Source organism: Herpailurus yagouaroundi, unplaced genomic scaffold (assembly GCF_014898765.1).
Source record: "Herpailurus yagouaroundi ecotype Mexico unplaced genomic scaffold, PumYag 410, whole genome shotgun sequence".
In the NCBI taxonomy this organism is placed as follows: Eukaryota; Metazoa; Chordata; class Mammalia; order Carnivora; family Felidae; genus Herpailurus; species Herpailurus yagouaroundi.
Window position 1 is genome coordinate 770,148 of NW_024412627.1, and position 26,652 is coordinate 796,799.

Consider the following 26,652-nt stretch of genomic DNA (forward strand, 5'->3'; position numbering starts at 1 on the left):
TTTTTCAGCTCCCCCAACTCCTGTCCTGTGTGAGTCTTCTTACAAGTTGTTGGCTCTAGCTTCCTTTCATGTAGGGCAGGAACCTTGGAGCTGTCCTTGGGTCTTTTCTGTCTGTCCTGCTTTCAATCAATCGACAAGCAAACTCAGCATCCCGTCCAGCCCTCGTGGCATTCACCTTTGCCCCAGCCACCATGACCTCTCACCCTGACTATGTCAGTAGCCTCTCAGTTAGTCGTCTTTCTCCATCACTTACCCCCTGGAGCCTGGCCTCCCCACGGCAATCAGAACGGTCTTCCCAATGTGTAAGTCCAGCCACGTCCTCTCCTTACTCGGAACCATCCGATGGTTCCGTGTCACTCAAGACAAAAGCCTCATTCCTCACAGTGGCCAGCAAGGCTTTACATTTTGTGTCCGGCTCTTTCCCTGCCCTCCTCTTCCCACCGTCCCCCCACGCTTCATTCCAGTCATGCTACCCTCTCCCTCCCTGACCCTCAGATACACCAGACACGTCTTTCTCAGTCCAGAATTGGGCACCAATTTCCTCTGCCTCCCTCCACACAGCTGGCTTTCATGCATCTGTAACCCTGTTCAGATATTACCTTTGATCTGGTCTTCTGGCTTAAATGCACCCCAGTTTGCACACGGGGAGTCGCCTCCGTCTCACTGTATGTGGTTTGAGGCTGTCAGTCCCTTGCATAATAAACTAGAACAGATACTTTCTGCCAGGAATTCAGATCTCTCATGGAGTGATACAAAAAAAACGAGAAGAAGCAGCGAAAGAAAGGAGGAATCAGAGATGATAAGGAATGAAGAAGGAAGAAATGGAGGGGGTGCCTGGGTGGCTTAGTCGGTTGAGCATCTGACTCTTGACTTTGGCTCAGGTCATGATCTCATGGTTCGTGGGATCAAGCCCCACGTCAGGCTCTGCACTGACAGTGTGGAGCCTGCTTGGGATTCTCTCGTTCCCTTCTCTCTGCCCTCCATCCCCTCCCCTCTCTCTTTCAAAATAAATACATAAACATTAAAAAAAAAAGAACGGGAAAATCGAGGAGAAAGGGGGTCCTTGTAGGACCATTCTTGTGATGGTGCCCTACTAAGACTCTCCATGAGATCCTGTGGCCCATCTGTGTTCCCGGGTTTCCCCTCCTCCTACTTCTTCCAAGGTTATTCGTAAGCTTATGAGTCACCATATGTATATATCCTTTGAGTAAATTCCCCTTTACAAAAAGTTCACCCGAGACATTTCTTGTTGATCGTTGGAAACCAGTGTTCTCAGTGATGGACCGAAAAGCATGGAAGGAAAAGCCAAGAGCTGAACATTGAAAGGACGGCAGGGTGTGAGATTTAACTCAGACAGGCCCCGTTCAGAGTCCCGGAGCTGAGACCAGCCCTCTCTGATTGGAGTAGGGACACGGACTCGCACATTTGGCCCCCCGCCTTTGGGTGGCTCTGGGGATATTCCACTGTGGGGGCCAAGAAGGGCAGTGATCTGCTCAGCAACTCACAGCAGATAAGTGAGCAGGAGGAAAGTGAAACCAGACGCCTTTCTTCCTGTGCTGACCCCCTAGCGTAGAGGGGACAGCAGGGAAGATGTCATGGGGACTCTCTCTGCCCTGAGCCTTCACTGTGTCATTTTCCCGCCTAACCTCTCCTCTGCTGAGTGCAGATAAACCTGTCGCGTCCTATGTGCATGAATTTAGGCAAAACAAAACCCTCAGCGAGTGATATCTGGCACCAGCAGATATCTGCTGTCCTCCTGCCTCTTCTACCAATACCACTCCTGACTACCTAAAATGTTCTTTGTTGGGGCGCCCGGGCGGCGCAGCCGGTTAAGCGTCCGACTTCAGCTCAGGTCACAATCTCGAAGTTCATGGGTTCAAGCCCCACGTCGGGCTCTGTGCTGACAGCTCAGAGCCTGGAGCCCACTTCGATTCTGTGTCTCCCTCTCTCTGCCCCTCCCTTGTTCATGCTCTGCCTCTCAAAAATGAATAAGGGTTAAAAAAAATTTTTTTAAAGAAATCAAATGCTCTTTGTCTTCACAATTTAGACTAGGCGCCCCCTCTTCCCCCTTTCAGGGGTCAGATTTTCCCTCTTCTGGCCTCACAGTGCCTCGAACAGACCTTGGTCTACGCCAGCTCTCAGCACACTGCAGCACGAAATGTGTTTGAGGCAAGGGTCCAAAAATCCTGTATGCGTATCTCAGGCTGGCGGCATTTTATTAGGGTATGTTTGCGGGGTGGGTCACTGTCTGAGCCTCGTGTTCCTTGGTAAAAGGAGTAAAATCACAGAGCTTATTTTCCAGAATTAGAAATGAAAGGATGTGTTGTCATAGAAATCCCCTTACAGATCTCCGTTATAAGGCACTGTAAATCCGAATGTAAATCTACATCATAAAGCATATGTGACAGGTGCTTAATCATAATGAGCCGGCTTCCCCTGGCTTCTTTGCATATCAAGGGTAGCGTCGTCAAAGAGTGGTGGATGGGGCTGCCCTAGCAGAACTCTGCCAGCTGTGTGACCTTGGGTAAAGCACGGAACTACCCTGCGCCTCAGTTTCCTTATCTGTAAAATAGGGAGACAAGTAATTGTTACCCCAGAGGATTGTTGTAAGGGGACCATGAGCTTAATTTTACAGAGAGCTTGGACCGATGCCTGGCGTGTAGTAAGATCTCAGGAAATATTACTAGTGGGTATTTATTGGTAGGAGTAACTTTTAGGTATTATTGGGGATCTCCCCAGTAGGCAGTATCGGGGCAGGTAACATTGATCTTTATCTCCTAGGATGTAGTGGAGTTTCTGGTTGCAGGAATCAGTGAGAAGTTGCTTATTAGTAAATGAAGGGCGCCTGGGGGGCTCGGTCGGTTAAGCAGCCATCTCTGGATTTGGGCTCAGGTCATGATCCCAGGGCCGTGGGATCGAGTCCTGCGTTGGGCTCCATGCTAAACGTGAAGGTTGCTTATGTATTCTCCCCCTCTCCCCCTCCCTCCCTCCCTCATTCTAAAAAAACTGCCTAGTAAGTGAATGAATAAAGAGCCAGCAATGAGTATGGGGGTCCAATGGGCCAAGTCTTAGAACACTGGAAGGAATCCTGTTTGCCGCCCCACCCGGTCCCTACGCTCCAGCCCATCCAGAAGACACAGAATCATTTAGCATAAGAAGCCATAAACATGTGGCGGACTAGATTAAACGCAGGATGAAACCGGTAAGATGACATCACAAATAACCTCCAGGAGAAAAAGAAACCCAAGCTCGTTCGGCGCACGCTCTGGCAAAACGAACCGTGATTTACTCCTGGAAATTACCACCCTGTAAAATATTTACAGCTAATTCCTTCTGCCTTCCAGGGCGGCGGTGGCAAAGGGAGGCAGGTTGTCTCGGCAGTAAACCCACGATGCAATTTCCATCTCAGCGGCCCCGTTTCCTGCGGCAACCGCGGGCGACAGCGTCGTTTATATCTTCCGCGCGCGCCAGTCTTTTCTGCCTGCGCGTGAGCCTCGATTACAGGCGGTTGCGGTCTGTGTGGTGGGCCTTATGCATTGATGAGCCAGAGCAGACATTTACTAGCGCTAGTAATTCGTCCGGGGGTGGAGGAAGAGAAGGGCGGGAGCCGCCAAGCACGGCCTGTGTCGCGGGGCCGCCCAGGCTGCAGACTCAGCCCACGGGTGGGGAAGAAAGGTCCTGTCTGGAGGCACCTGCTCCTTGAAGCTCACCTCCGGCACGTTCCTGTCCCCGCGTCTCCAACCCCTGAGATCCTTGCACAGACGCCCCCAGGGCTCAGCCCTTGGACGCTTCTCATCTCTGTAGACCTCAGTGTGTGCCTTTTGTCTGTGTTGTCAACGCTCCAGCACTTCTCCACCCCAGTCTCTCCCAGACTCACGTACTCTTTGCGTGCGGGGCGTTTGCACCTGGGAGTCCACAAGGCATCGTGAACGCGGCGCGTCTCAGGTGGACCTCCTGATGTTCGTCCCACACGGCGCCCAGATGTTCTCTGTGTCTTCCTCCAACCCAGTAGTGACCCCGAGCCCCCCTCACATCCCTCTTCCCCTGGCGCTCCACGAGCAATCCACCAGTGGATTCTTCCAAGTGCGTTCGGTCTCCGCCCACCTCCCCGCCACCCCCACTGCCGTCTCTCGCCTGGCCTGCGGCAGCTGCTGTCGTGGGGGGGTTTCCTGGCTTCTGCACCAGGGGTGCAGTCCATGCGAACACATCAGTAAAGTCCTGGAAAACTGTAATCCGGACCGTGACCCTCCATATCCTCTGTTCAGAAAACTCCAAGGAGTCACTCCCCATGGCAGTCAGAATAAAGCTTTATTATCAGGCCTTCTGATACTTCTCTGACTTCATCTTCTGCCATGGCCTCCAGCCCACTGGCCTGATTCTTCCCATGCACGCTCAGAGCACGCCTACCCCAGGACCGCAGGACCTTTGCACTCACCTTTCCCCTGCTTGAAAGTGTATGTGCATATACATATGCAGAGAAGGAAGGCAGAGAAGGATTTTTTTTTTTATTGTTTTTAGCGTTTGTTTATTTTTGAGAGATAGAGTGTGAGCGGGGAAGGGGCAGAGAGAGAGGGAGACACAGAATCTGAAGCAGGCTCCAGGCTCTGAGCTGTCAGCACAGAGCCCGACGCGGGGCTTGAACCCACAAACCATGAGATCATGACCTGAGCCAAAGTCGGACGTTTAAACCGACTGATGTTTAACCCAGGCACCCCCAGAGGAGGATTTTTTTAAACAGGAAACAAAAAAGCTAGCCACAAAATATTGACAAATTAAACTACTTTAACAGGGGAACGTTGGACCACCAAAAGATACACAAAAAAGGTGATGGAGAAGTTAAGCCACGAACCGGGAGAAGCTGTTTGCAATCTGTATAACAGAGAAAGGAATAGTAGGTAGACTATCCAGAGAATTCCTACAAATCAAAAAGAGAAAAGATCCAATAAAAAAAAAATGGGCAAAAAGATATACGTGTCTCACTCAGGAGGAAACACAAATCATTAGCAAACAAACACGGTCTCTCCAGCTCAGAGAAACCCAAAAGGAGACAGTAGCGCAAATCAGGTCACAATGAGAAGGATGATATTAACTCTTGTGAACAGTTGATCTGCTGCTTATAAGGCTAATTATCACAGAGCACGTGGCTCAGCATTTCCATTGTTTGGCAAACACCCTGAAGAGACTCCTGTCCTTTATCTTGCCGTATCCCAGGAGGCGTGTATGAGAATTGACCCAGCGGCATGGTTAATAAAGTAAAAAATCCAGAACGAACCCCAGTGTCCATCATGGAGACCATGGATAGGTAATGCCGCGGTCACACGGGTGGAATATCATACAGCCATAAAAAATGAATTAACCGCCCTCAATGCAGCAGGATGAATAGATTTACAAAGATAATGCCTGATTTTTAAAAATCAACCAAAGAAGAAATCCGGGGTGATGCCACTTTCACAGACCAGCCAGCTGAGCCATGCGTTGTGTAGAAACGCAGCATACAGTATATACACACGCAAGGGAACGGTAAGCACACAATTCGGGAGAGTGCTGCTTCAGTCCTTAGGGGAATTCTCCAGCAGCTGTCAGCCTGCCTCTTGCTTTATGGGTGGGGGTGGGGGAATCATACGGTTTGGGTCAATTAGCAGAAATGATGAGAATCGTTTCCAGGATGAGCATTTAATTGCCAGGGTGACATTTTCCAGAATGCACACAGACGTGCCGTCCTCCTTACCCCCTCTCCCTTTTTCTCCCTCTCACGCGTGCCCCTGGCACAACATCCGGGAGGGTTTGAGATGGTGGGGAGCTTCACACAGATGGGCACGATATCAGTAACTCACGGGTTCGTGTGTGTTTATTTTTATGTTGTATATTTTATATATACATATATACACATATATATACGTATATATACATACACATACATATATGTGTATATATGTGTATATACGTATACATATATATGTATACGTATATATACATATATATACACACATATATATGTATATACATATGTGTGTATATGTATACATATATACGTATATATGTATACGTATATATGTATACGTATATATGTATACGTATACACACATATGTATATACATATATACGTATATATGTATACGTATATACGTATACATATATGTGTATATATATGTATACGTATATATGTATACGTATACACACACACATATACATGTGTGTGTGTGTGTATATATGTATATATATACGTATATGTGTATATATATATATATGTATATGTATATATATGTGTGTGTGTGTGTGTGTGTGTGTGTGTGTGTGTGTATCTCAGACAAGCCACACAGGGGAGAAAGCCTTCAGATCGGACATGCCATTAACAAGAGTTGACCCGACAGTGGGCAGGAAAATAAGGGTATTTCAGAACTTGGAACATCATATGTGAAATCCAAGATATGACAGAATCTTAGCCTACCCAGAAAATGGCAAGAAGTTCCAAGTGGCTCAAATGCAGAGTTGGGGGCGGGGGGGCACATGGGGGGCTTGTGGCCAGGACACCGTGTTCCTCACTGAGGAGCTAAAATGCAGGGGACGGCAGGGCCACGCTGATGTTAATTCTTGCCTTTCTTTTGAATTGTGTCCCTCTCGTATTTCTGCGCAGCTGCACCCAACCACGTGAATTTCCACACGAAATTCTTTTCACGTGAATGCTCCTCAATGCCGAAAGTTCATGTGAAACTCCACCTGTTCCCTGTGCTGCTGGGGGGGCCAAGAGTTCCCGGCAGAGGCGTGTTGTGGCATCTGGAAAAAGCAGGGGGTCAATCCGGTCCACCTAAGCACGCTGCCTGGGACCCTATTTTGGCCCTTTCCCCAAGGAACCTACAGTCTAGTAGAGAAAACAAGGAAATACATAGGTGCCGTATGGTGTGATGGGTCAGTTATGGAAACGGAATTAGCCACGGACGGTGGAGACCAGAGAAGGGAGGGGTCCCTCCAACGTGGGGAAAACAGGTCACATGGGCTGTGTCCTGAGGATGGCTGTCAGTGACAAGATTGGTGGAAATCAGAGGTTCAGTACCTTTAAGAGCTGGTGGGGGGGACGTGGGTTCTCTCCCACGCTGTGACTGGGCACATAATTTGGCATGACCAGCGTGGAGGGCGATTTGCCAGTATCTACGAAAACCTTTATATGCGAGCTCCCGTGGTCCCACAGTTCAGTTTCTCCAAGGCTGTGTAAGGGACACACTCCACCCGGTGCACACCGAGGCACGTGCAGTGGTCCTCCCTGCAGCCTTATTTGGTCATCACGGGATGTCCGCGATCTGCCACAGAGGAATGACGGAATAAATAGAGGTTTGCCTATACCATCAAATGTAACGTCCATTTTCAAATGATCGTTGGAAAGCTCTCAAGAAGTATAATTGAGTAAAAAACCCAGGTCTTAGAAGGCTGTGTGGGGTATGATAGTGTTTGTGCCCACATTCCCACACATGCGCATGCACTCACCCAAAAGAAGACTCACACCCAAGGCTCCGAGCAGGAGTGGAAGCTCTGAGAATAACGAGGGAAGAGCGTTGACGTGACGGAAGGCCGCTGGGGAGCGAGCCCTTGGGGGCAGTAACGTCTGTCCGGAGAGGAGGCAGTGGTGTTTGTTTTTCTCTGCACTAAGCCAGCCATTTGGACATGGAAAGGGGCACGTTTTGTTTCCCGGGAATCATAGTAGCATGTCTACTCCAACTCAAGGTGCGTAGGTTTGAGGCTTACTGAGAATTCATCTACAAGGGTTGACCAGGAAAGAGGAAGCCTATCCCTAAGACAGTATATCAAATGTGTGTTGAGTTCTGGAATGGGACAAAAGTTCTGTGGATCAGGCAGGAGATGAGATCCACGGTCAGCTGGGGGACAATGTCCTGCCCTGCTGTGATCTTTCAGCCAAAGCAGAATCTGACTTCGCCAGGGCTACGGTGAGAGGGTCCAAGTAGGAGTGTGAAAAGGGAATAGCAAAGGGATAGATGCTAACTCACCCTGAGCACATTCTCCAAAAGTGGAGTTTTCTTAACATGGTGCGATGATTGCCGGGTTGTGTGCACAGATGTGAGAGGAAGAAGTGTAGGCAACACAATCAGACGTGCAAAAAAGGTGGTGACTTTTCGCGTGCCCCTCCCCCACAACCAGCATCACAGGTCCACACACCCCCCATACCCTCTCCAGACACGGATCTTCCTGATGATTCCTCCCCTAAGTGCTAGAACTTGGCTAAGACTCTGAATCCAGCCTCGGAGAAGTCTGCAAAAACGAATAGAGCCTCAGTGAAGGAGATTGGGATCAGTGTGTGCTTCTGTGATAGTGGTGAGGTAGAATGCTTTGCACCCAAGTGGGCAGAAAATCCCAGTCCCGTGGATAGAACCGGAATAATAGAAATGGAGGAAAGACAGGATATCCCAGGTGCATGTAAGTGTGACAGCACTCTGGTGGAGGCCATCTATTATTTCTGGGTTCCATCTGCTGGGGTCAGTGAGAGAGAGTGCTGACATAGTCCCATCCTAAATGAGATGTAGTTGTCATCTGGCAGCTGGAAGCCGATGGAGAGGTGTGTTTGGCTATAGGAATTAGGAACAAGTACAGACCCATGCAATTAGAGATAGGGAAGAGAAAATTATTCCCTTTCAATCTTTTTGAAAAGATTTCATTTAAGTCAAAGGAGCGGATCTCATTTGGATGCTAAGAGGTCTTTAACAGCTAACATTGCTAATTTCCTTTATCGAAAAGGAGATCTCAGACTCACAGTCCAGAGCAGGCAGGATCCGGGCTGGGGTCTCATCTGAAGCTCGACTGGAGAAGAATGGCCTCCAAAATTGTGTGGCTGCTGGCAGGGCTCAGTTCCATGTGGACTGTTGACTTGTGGCTGTTCACTAGAGTCTGTCCTCTTGTTTCCTGACGAATGCACTTTTCCCTATGGTGGCTTGCTTCATGAAAGCCAGTGAGAGAGAGAGAGAGAGAGAGAGAGAGAGAGAGCCAATGGAGAGGGTCTGCTAGCAAGATGCGAGTTACGTGGAAGTAATACCACATCCCCATTGCCAAATTCTGTTGATTAAAATCAAGTCCTGGGTCCTACTCCTGCTTAGGGTGTGGAGATTATATAAAGGCATAAATACCGGGGAGGGGGGGTGATGGGGAGTTGTCTCAGAGTCTGTCTGCCACAGCAGTTGTAATTGTTTTTCCCTTCAAGGTAGTGACCTACAATTTCTGCATTCAGTAGACTCATTGAATCAAAGAAGAATGAAACTGATTTAAAGAAAAATACTGAGTCCATGATAGCCATAATGTAGGAGGATATCCAGAAGTGTCAGAGGGGTCTAGAGACTGAGAGACACTCACTGTTATCAGGATGTACTAATCACAGTGATTTTTCATTCATTCACTCATCTGTTCATTCTTCTCTCTGTCTGTATTAGGGATCTCCAGAGAAATAGAACTGATAGATGATAGATAGATAGATAGATAGATAGATAGATAGATATAAAGACAGAGAGAGAGAGAGAGAGAGAGAGAGAGAGAGCTGTTATAGGAATTGGTTTATGGGATTATTAAGGCCAAAAAAAATCCCATGATCTGCAAACTGAAGAACAAGAAAAGCTAGTGGTGTCGTTCAGTGCAAGTCCAAACCACTGAGAACCAGAGGAACTGGTATTCTAAGTGTCAATAACAGGTCTGTTGATGTGTGAGGGCAGAAGACAGACACAATGAGCAAATCTGCCCTTCCTCTGCCTTTGTGTTCTATTCAGACCCTCGATAGATTGGATGATGCTCACCTGAATTGGTGAGGGAGATCTTTGCTCAGTCTACCAATGTCAGTGCTAATCTCACCCAGAAATAGACACACCCAGAAGTAATGTTTCTCCATCTATCTGGGCATCTCTTCGCCCAGTCAAGTTGATACATAAAATTAACCAAGCATCGCATGTATCCAACTGTCTGTCCATCTGTTTATTCATGGGGCAACATCAATCCAATTCCAGCCCAGCCCTGTCCTCTGAGTTTGCAAGGATGGACAAGATGGGTTGCTGTCTTTCAAGGAATTTGGTTTAGGGATGTGTTTCTAAATCCTGGTGACTCATTACAGTGCCCTGGAGAGCGTTTAGAAGATAACCAATGGCCAGGCACCATCATAGACCAGTTGAGTCAGAATCCCCAGTTGTGGGTCCCAAGGAATTCTGTGCCTCCGGAGTTGAGGTCACTGGTGTGTGACCTCACGGCATTGATCCCTTTGATGCGGAATCGCAGATGGAGAAATTGTTGAAGCTGCTGTGCGCGAGCCCCACAACCACAAACCAGGCGGCGAGTTCAATCAGCTTGTTTCTTCTCCAGAGAATAGAGCCTCCGGGGAGGTGGTTGACTTTGAGGAGGGGACAGGCTGAGCCCCGCACTGAGTTCCAGTCCCTGTTCTTCATTCTTATGTCTTTCCCTGACCTGCAGCGTGATTCTGGACCTGACTGTCAGTTCAAACTCCGGGGAGTATACCTTTCCAGAAGCTGGAGTTGGGTGACTCCATATTCCACGTGCATTTCATGGTTAAGGTCTTGCCATGTCTAACTGGTTCTGAGTTGGCATCAGCATCATCAGTGGACCAGCCTGAGCCTTTCCTACCTTGTCACCAGCTGGTGGCCAAGAGACGGAGACCTGCCTAGCACCAGATTCAACCTTTTTCTCCTCCTTTGTCCTGCCCTGGCCTCTTTGGGTGCATGAAATGAGTGTATATGTGAGTGAAAATGTGAACGTAGGCATTCATTTCCAAGAGGGCCGTTCATGTATTCATGGTTTATTAAGCACCTATGACGCACCATGCTCTATTATAGATAGATCTAAAACTTGATGAATAAGACACAGTTCTGCCATCATGAGGCTTAATTCCAGGTGGGGAGGCATCAGCCATCATGTGGACCAATCAGTAAATTAGATGTCATAAAGTGAAATAAAGAAAAGACAGGACAATGAGATAGAAAGTGACTTGGGCAGGGCATTATTTGGGGCAGAAATATCAGAGGAAGCCTGGGTGGCAGGTAACTTTTAAGGGGTGTATAGATTATCACAAACATCACAGCTGATGGACCAGATCAACACTATCTAATAGAACGTTATGACCGTGGGATATACTATATATGTTCTTCCAACGCAGTAGCCATTGGCCATTCATAGCTCTTGAACACTGAGGACTTGCACCTTTAACTTTATTTTATTTTAATTAATTTACATTGAAATAGCTACCACATGTGGTTGGTCGCTTCCGCATTGAACAGTGCAGAGCCAGACATTTAATATAAGACCTGAAAGGTGAGAAAAAGCCCGCTGTGCAAGGATCTCGGAAAACAGCATTGCAGGAAGAAGACAGAGCAAATGTAGAAGGGAAAGGATCTGAAGTCCTTAGGGGGACAGAGAGAGGTGACGGCCAGTGCTGGGACCCTGGGGGAATGGGATTGAGTTTAGGAACATTTCGTATAGAGCCTTAGGGACCATAAAGAAGGGGTTAGGGTTTTTTAATATAACGAGAGATAGGGGTGCCTGGGGGGCTCAGTCAATTGAGCATCTGCCTCTTGATTTCAGCTCAGGTTGTGATGCCAGGGTCATGGACTCGAGCCCCACATCAGGCTCCATACTGACTTGGAATTATGTCTCGCTTTCCCTTTGCTCCTCCCCTGCTCACATGCACACGCACACTCTCTCTCTCTGGCCCCTCTCTCTTTCTCAAAAAAATATACATATATTTTTCAATATACTTTAAATATATTGAAAGCATTTCAGCAGAGGAACAGTGTGACAATAATATAATAATTATAGCCAAAGTTTACATCGATTTTATCAAGCGGGCCTTCTTTTCCCTCCTTTCTTCCATCATCCAGAAAATGCTTATTGAGATCTCTGCGATTCTAGGCACTGTGTGAGATGCAGGGGAGGCAGCCATACACAGAGGCGCCCGGTCGCCTTTCTTCTTTGGAGCTTGGTTTCTTCTGGAGGACGGACAGACTGCACGCAGGAAAATAAACACATGAACAGGATAATTTCAGATAAGAAAAAGCCCTGTGAAGTGGACAGAAGAGGCTGGCGTGAAGGAGAACAGTTTTAGACGGTGCCTGGGGAAGGAAGGGGATTGTGCTCGAGGACTCACTTATAGGAGGAGCAGAGTGTGTGTGTGTGTGTGTGTGTGTGTGTGTGTGACAGAATCAGAAAGACACCCTGCAGGGGACTGGTGTGTGTGAACGTCTGACAACGTAAGAACCCTCCATCCTGATAGCACAGCGTGTGCGTGTTTGTGTATATGTCTCTAGGTGTGTGCCGATCTTCTTTCCCATCTATTTGTCATTTCTCCATCTGCTACATGATCAGATTGATTGGTTTCAAAATCTGTTTCGTATTTCGTGCGCCCCAAGCTGTGAAAGTCGGATCTAAATACAGGCACTGTAGGAAGCACTAATTAATTTATGATTGTACTTAACATCGCCGAAGCTGGAGATCTTGATTTGGGGATACAGATCTCTCAAGGGCAACTCGGAAGGCGCTGACCGGGGCGCTTTGTAGGAGAAGCCGTCTGTCCCACCATCCTGGCCAGGTGTGGGGATGGAGGGGGCTTCTGGGCTGCATTCTCGCCACAGAGAGGACGGTTCTCTTCAGCACTGTCCCCGTGGCAGGCAAACACTAGAGCCAGCCCATGGCCGGGAGATGAAACCTGGTTCCTCATAGCACTGTTCACACCTGTCATTCACGTGGATGGTTGCTTCCACTGCGACCGACTGATTTTACAGGTTTCCGCGGCGGGGCGTGAGTGGACCCGAACGAGCCTTTCCCCCATAAAACGTCAAGTGCTCTGAGCATTACCCATCTAGCTGACCAGGTTCCTTGGCTCACCAGGGAGAAACACACACACACGTTATTTGCCAAAGCAAAGTTCATTGTAAGGATGCGCACCGGGTCAGCTTTAAATGATCTCATTAGGAGCACGGGTCCTGGGTGGCGTCGTCTGAGAATGCTCCATAAAACAGGCTTCCCACAGAACAGCAACGAATATCAACACTTGTGCCGAGTGATTCATAACTTCCAAGCACTGTGCTGAGTACATCTTGCTTAGTCTCTTCAGGCTCCTGTAACAAAAATACCATCAGCTGGGTGGCTCAAACAGGAAGCGTTTATTTCCTACAGTTCTGGAACCCAAAAGCTCCAACAGCAAGGGACTGGCACATTCGGTGTGTGGTGAGGGCCCGCTTCTTGGTGTCTTCGTCATCTGTCTATGCCCTCACTTGGCGGAAGTGGGCGGGGAGCTTCGTCTTCATTGCTAATCATCTCCCAAAGGCCACACCCCCAGAACCATCACACTGGGTGTTAGGATTTCGCATATGAATTGGGGTGGGGGGGACACTGAGGTTTTCCTAAGTCCTTTAGAGTCAAGGTGGAATAGAGTAGAGTAAACCAGGCTCCGGGGGGCCACAGCCTGGGGGACCTTACCTCCTGGGCAGGAAACACCAGGCTCAGGAGGCACGGCCACAAACAGTCAATCAAACGATGCTCTAGGCAAGCAGGTGATGATGGGGCCTCCACCAAGGGGTCACGTGAGTGTCTGGAGAAGCCGGTGGAATGAAGGAGGTTGGGGGGGGGGGGTTGGTCCCAGGCAAAAAGCGAGATTGGAATGAAAACCCAGCAGATCGGGTGTCACCTTCACAAAGAACAGTGTCTTTGTCCCTCTGACGCTGAGGGTTGCGGCGGCCCACACAGTTAAGAGGCTTAGATATGCATACGGGTGAGAGAGAAACACTGGGTAGGAGCAGGCGGGGCTTGGATCAGCGTCAGGATGCAGGCGAGAAGGAAGGAGGCTGGCGGCGTCCCGAGGGCAGGGATGCAGTGACATACAGCTGGGAGTACAGTGGGAGGTGGAGACACTTGGAACCCAGCCTTCCTCTCTCCTCTCCTTTCACCATCCATGACCAGTGCAGACACACGGACACGTCCATAATCGTCATCTCATTGTGGCCCCTGCCGAGCCCAGGGAAAGAAAATACAATGAAAGAGCTAATCGAGGTTGGGGTGTGAAGTTCTGCGGTGGGGTCACTCTTGAAATGTGTCCGAATAAAGTATCAGGGAACTATCCGGGGGCAGGCGAAGTGTGTTCCGTAATCTCATCGATTCAGAGTCAAGGGGGTGTCTTGTCTTAGAACCTCTGGGGTGAGACTGTCCAATAACCAGAACGAGAGAGTTGGAGGGACGGCTGTGGGCAAAGGGCGCTGCTGGAGGCTGAGGTTATAGGCAGGCAATTGTTTAGACTTTGGAACCATGCTTCTCAACCTGTGGGCTTGAGAATTATTACAAAGGACTTCCATGTCCCTGTAATACCACACGTGGCATAGATAATAAATCAGTAAAAATCTCAGACACACACACACACACACACACACACACGGGGCAACCTTTCTAAAAAGCAGGTTGACTGGTGATGACTCCATCACGAACCCATTTTATTTTTTTTAATTTTTTTTTTAACATTTATGTATTTTTTGAGAGACAGAGTGTGAGCAAGGGACGGGCAGAGAGAGAGAGGGAGACACAGAATCCGAAGCGGGCTCCAGGCTCCGGGCCGTCAGCACAAGAGCCCGACGCGGGGCCCGAACTCACGAACCGCGAGATCCTGACCTGAGCCGAAGTCGGACGCTTAACCGACTGAGCCACCCAGGCGCCCCCCATCACGAACTCACTTTAAAGGACTGTTGAAGTCATAGTTGTTTTCTGTGCATGTGCGTTTTCTGAATCAAACCATGTGAACAAGGTGGTGGTCCGTTGATGCTAAAGATGGGCAGTGGCACAGGAAACAGCAGGGAGACAGAAAAGCAATGCCTATAAGTGGAGTACAATGAGGCCCCGCCCCCAAAGTGGCCAAGTTCTGCCCAGCCATGAGGCATCCCAGATGCTTGGGCCACCTCAGGGTGGCAAGGAGAAGAAGGGTTCTAGTAACTAACTGGGATATATATGCCCAACCAAAGCTATTTGGTGCTCTAAGAGTGCGTTGTATCTACACCTGTTTGAGCGGTGGGTTTCCGTGACTCCGCGTTGGCATTTACGTAGGGGTGCATATATTAGACGACCTGCGATGGTCCTACAGATCCAGAATCTGGACAGGGCTGTGGTCCCACACTCGCTCAACAAACCGATTTGTTTGCACCTACTATGCGCTACATTACATCGGCGGCAATAACCAGAAGGGACCCGTACGCATGCTTGCTCTGTTCCAGGATGCCTGGTACCTTTGCTCGTCAACGGACAGGAGATGTTGTCTCCGTTCGATGCATGGCGGAAGTGGGGGTCAAAGACGTGAAACGAGTTGCTCAAAGGACGTGTCGTTCAGAGACAGCCCCGAGGTTGAACGCGTGGCCGCACACCTTGGTCAGGAGGAACGTGCATTTAGCAAAGCTTCCGGAGGAGGCCACGGCGGACGCTGGAATTCACGCGACCCTCCCCCAGTGATTCCCAGCCTAAAACTCACGGCCTTCTATGAATCCTCGGAGACAAGCACAGACCTCTGTAAACTATTTTATTTCAAAAAATACAAACTTCTTCAGGGCAAGATCTTGCCCTCGGGTGTTCCCGGCCCCCCCCCCCCCGGCCAGCACCGGGCCAGGCACACGGTAGGTGACGAATGAACGAACACACGCCTGAACAGTTTTCTCTCTTTTTCTTTTTGGCTAAGATTTGTTTCAGCATAGCTTGTGATCTCGGCCGTCTCCTGTGAGGAAACGCTGAGTGAGCAATTGTATGTACTTGCAATACATAAACTACAAAATAATAAATTTATAATTACCTGGATAAGTCGGTTCTAAAACTTACAGCTAGTGAAGGGAAACATACATAGGATAAGAATTTGGAAATCCGTGAAGGGCGTGTGAGTGAAGGCACGGAACCCGCTGTGATAGGCTCGCATTTCTTCACCCTGCAGGGGGCAGTTGGGACACCTAGACACGTAAATCTTCCCCTGGGCTCCAGAGAAGATGATGTGAGCCCTGAATCTGCCCCGCCAGTTTCTGTTCGAGACCAGATCCGAGAACGTGGACGTAAGGACCTTAATATTCCTCACGACCAGCTCCTCACTACTTAGGGAGTGATGACACCCTCGGATTCCTAAAAATTGGGGCTAACAATTGTGGATCCGTCATTGTACTCATTTGGAAAAGCAAGAGCTGCCTCTGAAAAGCTGTGCATCATCCTGCTGTAGAACTAGAAACGGCCTGCAAGCGGCCTTCCATTTTTCCATCTGTCTTTGTCTTGTAGTGTGTCCCTGGCCACAGAACGACTTAGTCTACCCAGGGTCAACTTCTGATCGTTTGGGATAAGTTCCACCCCCACGTGGTTCATGACACTTTGGCGGCCCTCAGGAGAGAGTACGGGGCATGATTCTCCCAAATAACTCTGCTCTGAGAGCGGAATGTGTTCTCATATTCCTTCGCTTCCATTCTCTGGTTGCCGGCATCCACTGATAACCTAGGCGTTCACCTTGTGACGATATCTTCAGAAACGTGTCCCCTGGGACCCTGGGCTGCTCCACAGAGGGTGTCAGAGGTGGCTCTGTATAACGATCCGTAAAAGACTCCTGTTCAAACTCATCTTGCGGGTTTCAAGGCACGTTTCATTTGCATTAGAATACAAACCTTTCTTGAAACCCGAGGGCCGAGGGATGTTTGGTGGCGGTGGTTGGGGGTGAGGGTGAGGGTAGTGATGAGTTCCCCGCCTTTCCTTCCAGATGAGTCTCCCAAGGCAAAAACCGAACACAGGGTGATTTCTCCATAGGTCACCGTAATCCAGAAATTATCGATATATATCCAGCTCCCTCTGTTCCGAGACCCGTAACCCCACTCCCAAGGCCCTCAAGCTTGGCAGATGGCCCTGCTCTCCTGTCATTGGGAAGATCAAAGCGATTAGGAGGAAGGTCCAAAATATTGCCTGCCCTCATCCCACCCGTGTCCCACCAAAGCTCAAGACCCTATCAGCTGTGGATGCCAGGGTCTCTCTGTGGCTATGGATGCCTAGTGGACCCTCATTTCTGCACTGGAGGCTGCCATCCGGTGCCCTCCCCCAGGCTCTAGCTCCACTCTGGACCTTCCCCTCCTTATCATATTGAAGAGCAGTGAGGACCACAGGTTCCGCTGGGTTCCGAATCCCAACCCTGCCACACCGGTGAGCTGTGTGACCTTAGTCAAGGCGTGCAACTTCTCTGAGCCCCAGCTGATGCATTGAGAACCATTGGGAATGAGGGGTGTCTACCCTCTCAGCCTCCTTCGCTAAGACTCATGCTCCTCCCGCCTCCATGACGTGTGTCTGACATAGACCTTCATAAACCTTCCCAGACCTGCCTGGCACAAACTTTAAAACAAAAATGCCTGAGACCTGGGTTTGCTGTTTTCTCCCACCATGTGTCATTTACTTTTTTAATGTGTATTTATTTATTTTGAGAGAGAGAGAGAGAAGAAGGGGGAGAGAGAGAGAGAGAGAGAGAGAGAGAGAGAGAGAGAATCCCAAGCAAGCTCCACACCACAGAGCCCGACACAGGGCTCGAACTCCCGAACTGTGAGATGATGACCTGAGCTGAAACCCAGAGTCAGACACTTAACCGACTGAGCCACCCAGGCGCCCCGGCCATGTGCCATTTAAAACTGCAATGCTTGGGGCGCCTGGGGGGCTCCGTCGGTTAAGCGTCCGACTTCAGCTCAGGTCATGATCTCATGGTTCACGAGTTCGAGCTCTGCGCTGGGCTCCGTGCTGACAGCTCGGAGCCTGGAGCCTCCTTCGGATTCGTGTCTCCCTCTCTCTCTGCCCCTCCCCCACTCCTTCTCTCTCTCTCTCTCTCTCTCTCTCGCTCAAAAATAACTAAAACATAAAAAATTAAAAAATAAATAAAACTGCAATGCTTTCCTCATTCCCCCGCTCCCCCTGGTCACTTCAATTCCTTGTGTCTCTTCAAAGCCCAGTTCCTTCTTGCCTTTGGCCTCCTCTTCCTTCCTTTCTTCTTGTCTTTATTTCTCCTCTCCCTTCTAAGCTCCGTCATCCTCTGCGGCTTCTCTTCTGCTTCCATCCCCCGCCTCTACCCACACCTTCCCGCAAGGGCGTGTGGGAATGCAGGCCAGACTCGGCAGCAAAGGAGACGCCTGTCTGTCCACCGCGGAGATGTCCATCTGAACCACCGACCAAAAATGGGATAGTCAGACCTTTTCCTCAAAGAACTTACAGTCGTTTGAAGGCAGGTACCACGCATGCTTGAGCATCAGTTTATGCTCAACACCTGGTACGCGACAAGCACCAATTAATACTTGATGGGATTAATGAGAGGATTCGTCTTCACATAGCCCTTTCATCGTGCTGGTCCAAAGAGAAAAACCCCTTCCTAAATTTATTCAGCAAGTTAGTTGTTAAGTCTCAGCTGTAACTCAAGATCCCTGCTTTCTCCGCTTCCATTTGGCCGATGGTCATATGGCCCCAGGGTATGCTGCTTTTCTTAGGGCTCTATATAAGAAACGTCCTTTTCAAATGCTTTGAATTTCCGCCTTCAGAGGTTCCAAGATTCCTGAAAATTTTTTTAATATTTTTTTAACGTTTTCTTTTTATTTTTGAGAGAGACAGAGCTGGAGTGGGGGAGGAGCAGAGAGAGAGAGAGAGAGACACAGAATCCGAAGCAGGCTCCAGGCTCTGAGCTGTCAGCCCAGAGCCCGACCCAAGGCTCGAACTCACAAGCCATGGGATCGTGACCTGAGCCGAAGTCGGACGCCCAGCCGACTGAGCCACCTAGGTGCCTCTTGAATTTTGGGTTTAAAAAGCCCAGTAGGGGTGCCTGGGTGGCTCAGTCGGTAAAACATCTGACTCCTGATTTCGGCTCAGGTCACGATCTCATGGTCATGGGATCGAACCCCACGTCAGACTCCGTGCTGAAAGCCAGAGCCTGCTTGGGATTCTCTCTCTGTCTGTCTCTCTCTGTCTCTCCAAATAAATAAGTGGAATATTTTTGAAAAGCACAACGAACTTTCCAACAGAACTGGGCAAGGCAGGTCCTGCCTATATGTCCTTGGACAGGGTTCATTGTCACCCTGGCTCTCAACTGCCACATCTGTATAAACGGGCTCCGTGAAGCCCATGGTATCTGTGAGCTGTGGCCAGGAGAACGTGTGCAATTGCCTTGTGCGGGGCTTGGCAGGCAGCAGGTGCTCGACTGACTTTCTAAGTGAATTCTCTTCCTCGACACGGGGGAAATGGCCCTACCTCATGCCCTTGCTCTAACCACCGTTCTCTTGGGTTACGGTTCATCAGGAGGGCTCAGAAAATATTGCTAATTTATGCACCATTTGTTCCACCGGAAAATGCATTTGGGGAAATGTGGGCTGCCCACGTACCTCCAAATCAGGCAAGCCAAAGGCAAGCTGTGCCACTGACCCTTCCAGAGAGAATGGGCACTTTATATCTAACACGGGTGATTGCTTTCTCCCTCGGCGCTCATGATGGCATCCATTTGCTTCAATTGAGGAGGCCCCGGAGAGAGATATCACAAATTGAACGATGTAGCTTGACCTGGCAAGAATTTCTGGGGATTCTGGCCTGGGTTTGCCGCAACTCCCAGTGGTAAGTCAGTGACAGTCCACCTTTACAACATGTGTGATGAGTGTCATTTTTACATTCAGCTCGGCCACCCCCTGGCGGAGTGACCTTGGGCCAGTCCCGCAACCTTGCTGAGCCTCTGAAGTTCCGTTAAGCATTGTCGGGCAGCAACAAAGAGCTTGGGCTGTGGTGCGAGACAGAGCTGGGGTTGACTTCCAAGGCCACTTCTTGTGACTTCGGGCGAGCTAATCAATTTCACTGGGCCTCAGTTTCCTGCCCTAAGGGTAGTATCTTCTTAAGAGAGGTGTTTAAACATTAACAGCTAATGTATTCAGGGCCTTCAATGTGTAAGGGACCCTTTTAGATATTGACTTATTAAATCCTCATAAAATCCCTCGGAGATGGATCTGAATAGTACGATGTCTGTTTCCCAGAGAGTGGATCGGAGACACAGGCCAATTTGGGTTAAGTAACTGGCCCAGGGTCACGCAGCTAATAAGTGGATCCAAACTCAGAAAGTCCGGAGTCTATGGTCTTAACCAACTAGGCTGGAGAAGCCAATGCCTGGAGGCGTTGCGAGGAGTGGATACGGCATCCGACGTTGAATTTGGAGCAGAGAGCACAGCACAGGGTGGGCACTCCGTGAATGGTGCGTGGTAATTCTTTTTTTTTTTTTTTTAATTTTTTTTTTTCAACGTTTATTTATTTTTGGGACAGAGAGAGACAGAGCATGAACGGGGAAGGGGCAGAGAGAGAGGGAGACACAGAATCGGAAACAGGCTCCAGGCTCTGAGCCATCAGCCCAGAGCCTGACGCGGGGCTCGAACTCACGGACCGCGAGATCGTGACCTGGCTGAAGTCGGACGCTTAACCGACTGCGCCACCCAGGCGCCCCAAGTGCATGGTAATTCTTGTTAGCATCATCTCCCGCGAGGCCCCCGGGCACGTATCCTGTAGCAAAGCGCCACCACCCCGGCGTGGGAGGCGGGGAGGGCGAGCGCTCTGGATGGTGGCTCATCAACATTTGGGGCTGTGAGAGCAGATGTGTGATCTTGCAGAACGATTCTCGCTTCAGGACTGTGTGTTGATGTTGATGTCACGGCTGCTCTAAGCACCCCGGATACTGTTAACGAGCTGTTCCAAGCCCAGCTGCGGTGTTTTCTTACCAGATGGTCCACGCCGAAGTGCATGGTCTTTCAGACAGGGATGACACGGGTCTCACAGACGCCGAACCGCCACGCGTGGAAAACCTACCCAGGAGGGTCAGGCCCCCCAAACGGCGTCAGTTCCCCTCACGCCCAAGGATCATGCTTTCATCCGGACGTCCTTCGTGTGTCCGTCCGGCAACCACAGAGAGCTAGGGGGGCGGCTACCATATGTGGCGGGAACTGTGTTAGACGCGAGGGACACGAAGGGGAAAAAAAACATTGCCCGCGGCTTTCAGGAACTGAGACTAGCCAGGAAGGGCCTGGGAACAAATCCTATTATGACAGTATTCTAAGCTCTCGATGCAGGCAGCTATCAAGGACTCTAGGAATGAAAGGGGTTTCATGAATGAAGGAATGAATGAATGAACATAACTGATTCAGCATCAGTTCTGAAAAGGGGAGATGACTACTTCCCGGATGGGGAACAGCTGCTATGTATCTTCTTACTGGCAAAAAATCCTGGGTAGCCCATACCACACAGCTGTATCATGGCTTCATTGAGATGGTCTTACCATTGGGTGCCCAAATGCCAGGCGTCTCCCCAAACCACATGTTTTACTTCCGTTGTCACATGATCAAAGCCACTTAGGCTCCTCTGCCTTCTCCAGCACCCCTCCTCTCATTCCTCTTTGCACTGAGCCGAGCACACGCTCACTCCCCTACACACACTGGCTTGGAAGAGGGGTGCCATTTCATTCCAGATGCTTCAGATGAGGACTCAAGATCCACACACGTCTTGACAGACTGTAGCAATTAGCTGAAGTGCAGGAGATGAATTTGAAAGGGGCCCCATAAAAAGACAAACGCTGGGGTCTAAGAAGTGAATGGCAGAGGGCCAATGAGAAGGAAAACCTTGGCAACTGCTCCTGAGCTCACAGAAAAGGCCACAAAATCCATAGGCAACAATACATGGAGGAATTAAACATCTGGATGGGGCCATGTTGAAAATACCTATCTTCAAGTATTTTTTTGCATTAATAATGATTTAATATTTTCATAGTGTGACATGAGTTTCATACTAAGACAATGTCTCTCTGGGGGCACCTGGCTGGCTCAGTGGGTTGAGTGTCCAACCCTTGATCTCGGCTCAGGTCATGATCTCACGGTTTGTGGGTTTGAGCCCCACATCACACTCTGTCCTAACAGCACAGAGTCTGCTTGGGGTTCTCTTTCTCCCTCTCTCTCTGCTTCCCTCTCTCTCTCTCTCTCTCTCTCTCTCTCTCTCTCTCTCTCATAAATAAATAAATAAGTTACAAAGAGAGAGAATATCTCTCTCCAGTTGAAATAAAAGTAGGACATCAACACGTTCCTTAAACTCAGGCCGAACTCATTGTAGCTCCCTCGTGGGTCACCAGTCAGGGATGTGTGGTTGACGATAACTGGCTTGAGTCAAACTAGCCTTTTTCCCTAGACCTGTTCTTGAGCTCAGTTGTTCAGCTTTGCCATGTGGTCAGATAGAAATGTTCTTTCCTTGTTTTTCTCTAATAATTGCCGTGTCAGTGGTCTTGTACCCCTGGTGTCAGTTATAACACTTCGTGGCCTTCACCGGGCACTATTCTAAGAAGTGATTTACCCTTGTTACCTCATGGGATCTTCATTACCATCCTAGAAGGGAGGGATGTGGGTGGTCGGAAACTCGGCAGTCCTGCACACTGGAGTCCCACACGTTTTGTGCTCCGTGCCCTGCAACCCCCGACCCCCGCCCCCTCCCCCCCCGGCCTTATGAAACAGTTAAATGTGACGAGAGCCGAACAGGCACATGAAGAACGTTCAAAATACCTTGGACAATATGTTAGTCCGGGACGAGCATGACTATGGCCAGGGCTGTTGGCTTTGACCCGGAAACTTCTGGCCGTCCAACCCTTGAGCGCTAACAACATCTGACTCTACGTGAATTTTCTCTACCAGGCAAGTTCCTCTTGCCTCCTAAAGGTGCTTGCCAAGAAAGCTCAAAACCCAGTAGCAATTAATTATTGACGGAGCATGTGAATTAGAGATAAAAGAAAAGTCGTTCTTTCTCTACACGCGCGATAGTAAATACATTTAATTATGGTAGGGGAAGCTAAGGGATCGTGGTCGGTATTAAGTTTTATTAGCTGAGACATTTAAAAGCATGTCCTCACAACAAAGAGGTCTTGTGTAATCCTAAATGTACCTCTTTGGTGCAGGGCTCAGAAGTGAATAGACTTAATGGAGTGGAGCACATTGTGGCAGATGGCCTGCTGTACCGACCGGTATAACAGGTTTATCATCAATTAACTTTGGTCTACATATGCCTATAGCAAATTGACTGTATAATAGGATCCTGAGCCTCTTATCATTGACAGGCCCACCACCCTGGGATGGGGGGACAGAGAGCATCAACCTCCTCTGATGTCTTGAAGCTCTCACATGAGACAGGGCCACTCTGAAGGTGAACACGGAAGGAGGGGTGGGGTTTGGAGACACGACCTTGGGAAGGAAACCAAGAGACGTGGTGTGGGACCTGCCCCTGGCTCGCTGGGCAAACCTCGGGAGCAAAGTTAAGAACTGCATTTGTGTGTCGTTTTACTCTGAACTTGAACTCCAGGTGAGCTTTCAGGGTTTTACAGAGGAAGGACGAGAGAGGGACGTGACTCACCTTGTGAAGGTCGCGAAGCCTGTCCGGTTCCCGGCCTCTGGGCTTCATGTCTTCCTTTCCCCCGCGACGCCTTTGGACTAGGTCAATTCTCGCCAAATGCTTTCCCGAAGGACCAGACAGTAAATATGCTTGGCTTTGTGTGTCAGTAAGTCCCCGTTGCAAGTACTCAGCTCTGCTGTTGTAGCACAGAAGTGGCCCCAGACAGTACATCAGGGGGTGAGCGCGGCTGTGTTCCAGAGAAGCTTTATGTATGAGCATTGGAATTTGAATTTCATATAATTTTCATGCCTCACAAAATGTTATTATTACTATGTTGGGTGTTTTCCAACCGTTGAGAGATGAAAAACCATTCCTCGCGGTGAGCCGTACGAAAACAAGGGGCAGGTGGTCGTTGACCAACCCTTGGGCTAGATCATCTTTGAGTTCTTGGTGCGCTCAGACCTTTTCCAAAAGCTGCTGTGACAACAATAATATCCTTGACTTACTAAGCTCTCGCACGTGCCGGATTCTGTGCTAAATGCTTTACAAGTGTTATCTCCCTTAAGCCTTATACTACGGTGCGAGGTAAGTGCTGTCATCATCTCCATTTCAGAGATTATGTAAAACGAATACACAGAGAAATTAAGAGTGTGTCCCAGTTGAACAGCACTGGGTAAGAGATAGGGCAGCAGAATTAAACCCAGGTATGTGAGGTCCCCAAGAGTGAATTCGGAAGCCTTGTGCTGCCTTTTCTGATGATACTGTGATCAGAGTGGAGAGTGGGCACAGAGTTAGAAAAGAAGTCCCAGGGTTTGTCAGCGCATTTTGTTTTGTAGTTCTCGATCGGGCTGGCACACGTTTCGTGCAAAAAGTTAAAGTGTTTCTGGGTGGGAATTGACCCTCTCTTTCCTTTGCCTTCCTCTTCCAGAAATGTGATGCCTAAGACTTTGGATGGGCAGGTGACCATGGAGAAGACGCCGAGTTACTTTGTGACGAATGAGGCTCCCAAGCGTATCCACGCCATGGCCAAGGACATCAAGCTCATTGTGGTGGTGAGAAACCCCGTGACCAGGGCCATCTCCGACTACACCCAGACACTGTCCAAGAAACCCGAGATCCCCACCTTCGAGGTACTGGCCTTCAAAAACCGGACCCTAGGGCTGATCGACGCCTCCTGGAGCGCCATTCGAATAGGGATCTATGCTCTGCACCTGGAAAACTGGCTCCAATACTTCCCCCTCTCCCAAATCCTCTTTGTCAGTGGTGAGCGACTCATAGTGGACCCTGCCGGGGAAATGGCCAAAGTACAGGATTTTCTGGGCCTCAAGCGTGCGGTGACTGAAAAGCATTTCTATTTCAACAAAACCAAGGGGTTCCCTTGTCTCAAGAAGCCAGAAGACAGCGGTGCCCCCAGATGCTTAGGCAAGAGCAAAGGTCGGACTCATCCCCGCATCGACCCAGATGTGATCCACAGACTGCAGAAATTCTACAGACCCTTCAACATGATGTTTTACCAAATGACTGGCCAAGATTTCCAGTGGGAACGGGAAGAGGGTGACAAATGAGGCTAAGGAAGCGGAGGGAAGGCTAGCGAATAGCTAAGCAGGCTCCTTACCTGAGTCCTGAATCCCCCCGGGGTCCACGGCCTCAGCCTCGCTGGAGTGCCAAGCCGATCCCCTCCTGTGTCCAGCCACGATCGCTTCCAGCGCTGTAGGTTTAGGCGAAGGGGTGGATCCCACGGCATCCTCACGGAGGCACCAGGTTTGCCCGGGCGGCGGCATCTGGTTGACCAGATGGCCACCAGGAGCCACTGCTGATTCTCGTCTTCTGCTAATGAATGGAGTCTGAAGACGGGATAGATAGCTGTCAAGGTCAGAGACCGTGCCAGGAGCGTTTGGTTAAGTGATTAAAGAAAAGAAAGGAAGGTCTACTTTGGTCACTTGAGAAGCCTGAGTCCTAGCCCTGCATCTGGCACAGCCCTCTGCTGTATAAACCTTTGCTTTGGCACCTCTCCAGAATGCTCCTTGTGGCTGAGTACTCCAGGACTCCCAGGGAGCCAGGTCCTTTCTCTGGGGCGTCTCTAACCTTCTCCTTAGAGGTCTCATCCCACAACCCTGTGACTTCCCCCTTCCCCACCTTATGAAGGCGGAGGCATGCACGTTCCTCACCAGAAAAATAAAAATAAAAAAGCTGACACTCTTGGAAGGCTTCTTTCCAAGGGCCCTCTAGGAAGGGCTGGGTCTTTCTCTCTCCACGAGTGTCCCGGGCTGTGGAGGAGCTTAGCGCGGGCCCTCGTGATAGACTCGGGCCCGCGTGGCTGTTCTCGGAGCAGCGTGATTGCCATTGAGTTCTGAGCCCTGGGGTTGAAACAGATAAGTGCTATTTCTGGGGGTGAAGAAAGAAGGCCAGACTTTTCGGTGGGCGGTCTTCATACGTGAAGACCCGTAGAACCGTGGTTCTAAGAAATGCTCTAAGAGTGGGCTCCGTCCCTTAGGGTCCCCAGAGGGGCGAGGACGGGAGAGTGGGCATGTCTTCTGTTAGGAGTAATCCTGAGCAACGCAACGAACAGGGGATCGGTCACCATGCTTCTGTTCGCCCCTCCACGTCCCGCCTCGCGGTCATCTGGTGCTTTATTTGCTCTCTGCAGAGATGGCACACACTGGGGCTCCCTCTGTGGAGGGCCGTCAGATCCCGTCTGTGGACGTGGGCGAGGGCGAGGGCTGTCTGTGGACACCCCCCCCACCAAGGGCTGCTGAACGAAGCGTCCCTTCCCATTACTTTGATTCGATGGAAACGCAGCACTTGACGTCAAGTCCTTGTTCACAGATCTCCCAAACCAGGACTGTTCTAGTAAATTTAAAAAGATGTATGAGTGGGGGGGAGCTAAGTCTGTTCGGCTGCTATGAAACTGTCATTTCTCCCGCTAAATGAAAACCGTGTTGTTATAAAGCTTAATGCAACCTGATTAACGGGCTCTCGGCTGGCGTGTTTGTATCAGTCACCTGCAACCCCCCTCCCCGCCCCTCCCACTCTGGGACTGGCCCCTTCTCCGAGGTGGCCGGAAAGACCCAGATTTGAGAATCTGCCAGGGGATTCTGTCCACAGGGCTGGATAATTCTGGAAACGGCACAAGGGAAGGGACTCTGGAAAGGAGCTCGGCTGTCTCTAGCTTGACGGATCCTGGCCAGAAATGCACCGATAGGCTAGACTCAGAAACAACCTCGCAAATAACTTTTTGCCAGATGAGGAAGTGGTTATCGA

General features: G+C 49.7%; 1 protein-coding gene across 1 annotated transcript in view; it reads left to right on the top strand.

The window, feature by feature from the left end:
* HS3ST4 (heparan sulfate-glucosamine 3-sulfotransferase 4) overlaps positions 1-26,356 on the top strand; it is a gene marked incomplete at its 5' end in the record, with an annotated part of 397,231 nt that extends 370,875 nt beyond the window's left edge. Inside the window, one exon of the mRNA XM_040463625.1 lies at positions 24,320-26,356. Within this exon, the coding sequence (XP_040319559.1) occupies positions 24,320-24,956 (637 nt within the window). The remainder of the gene's footprint in view (positions 1-24,319) is intronic.
* Positions 26,357-26,652: the final 296 nt, after the last annotated feature.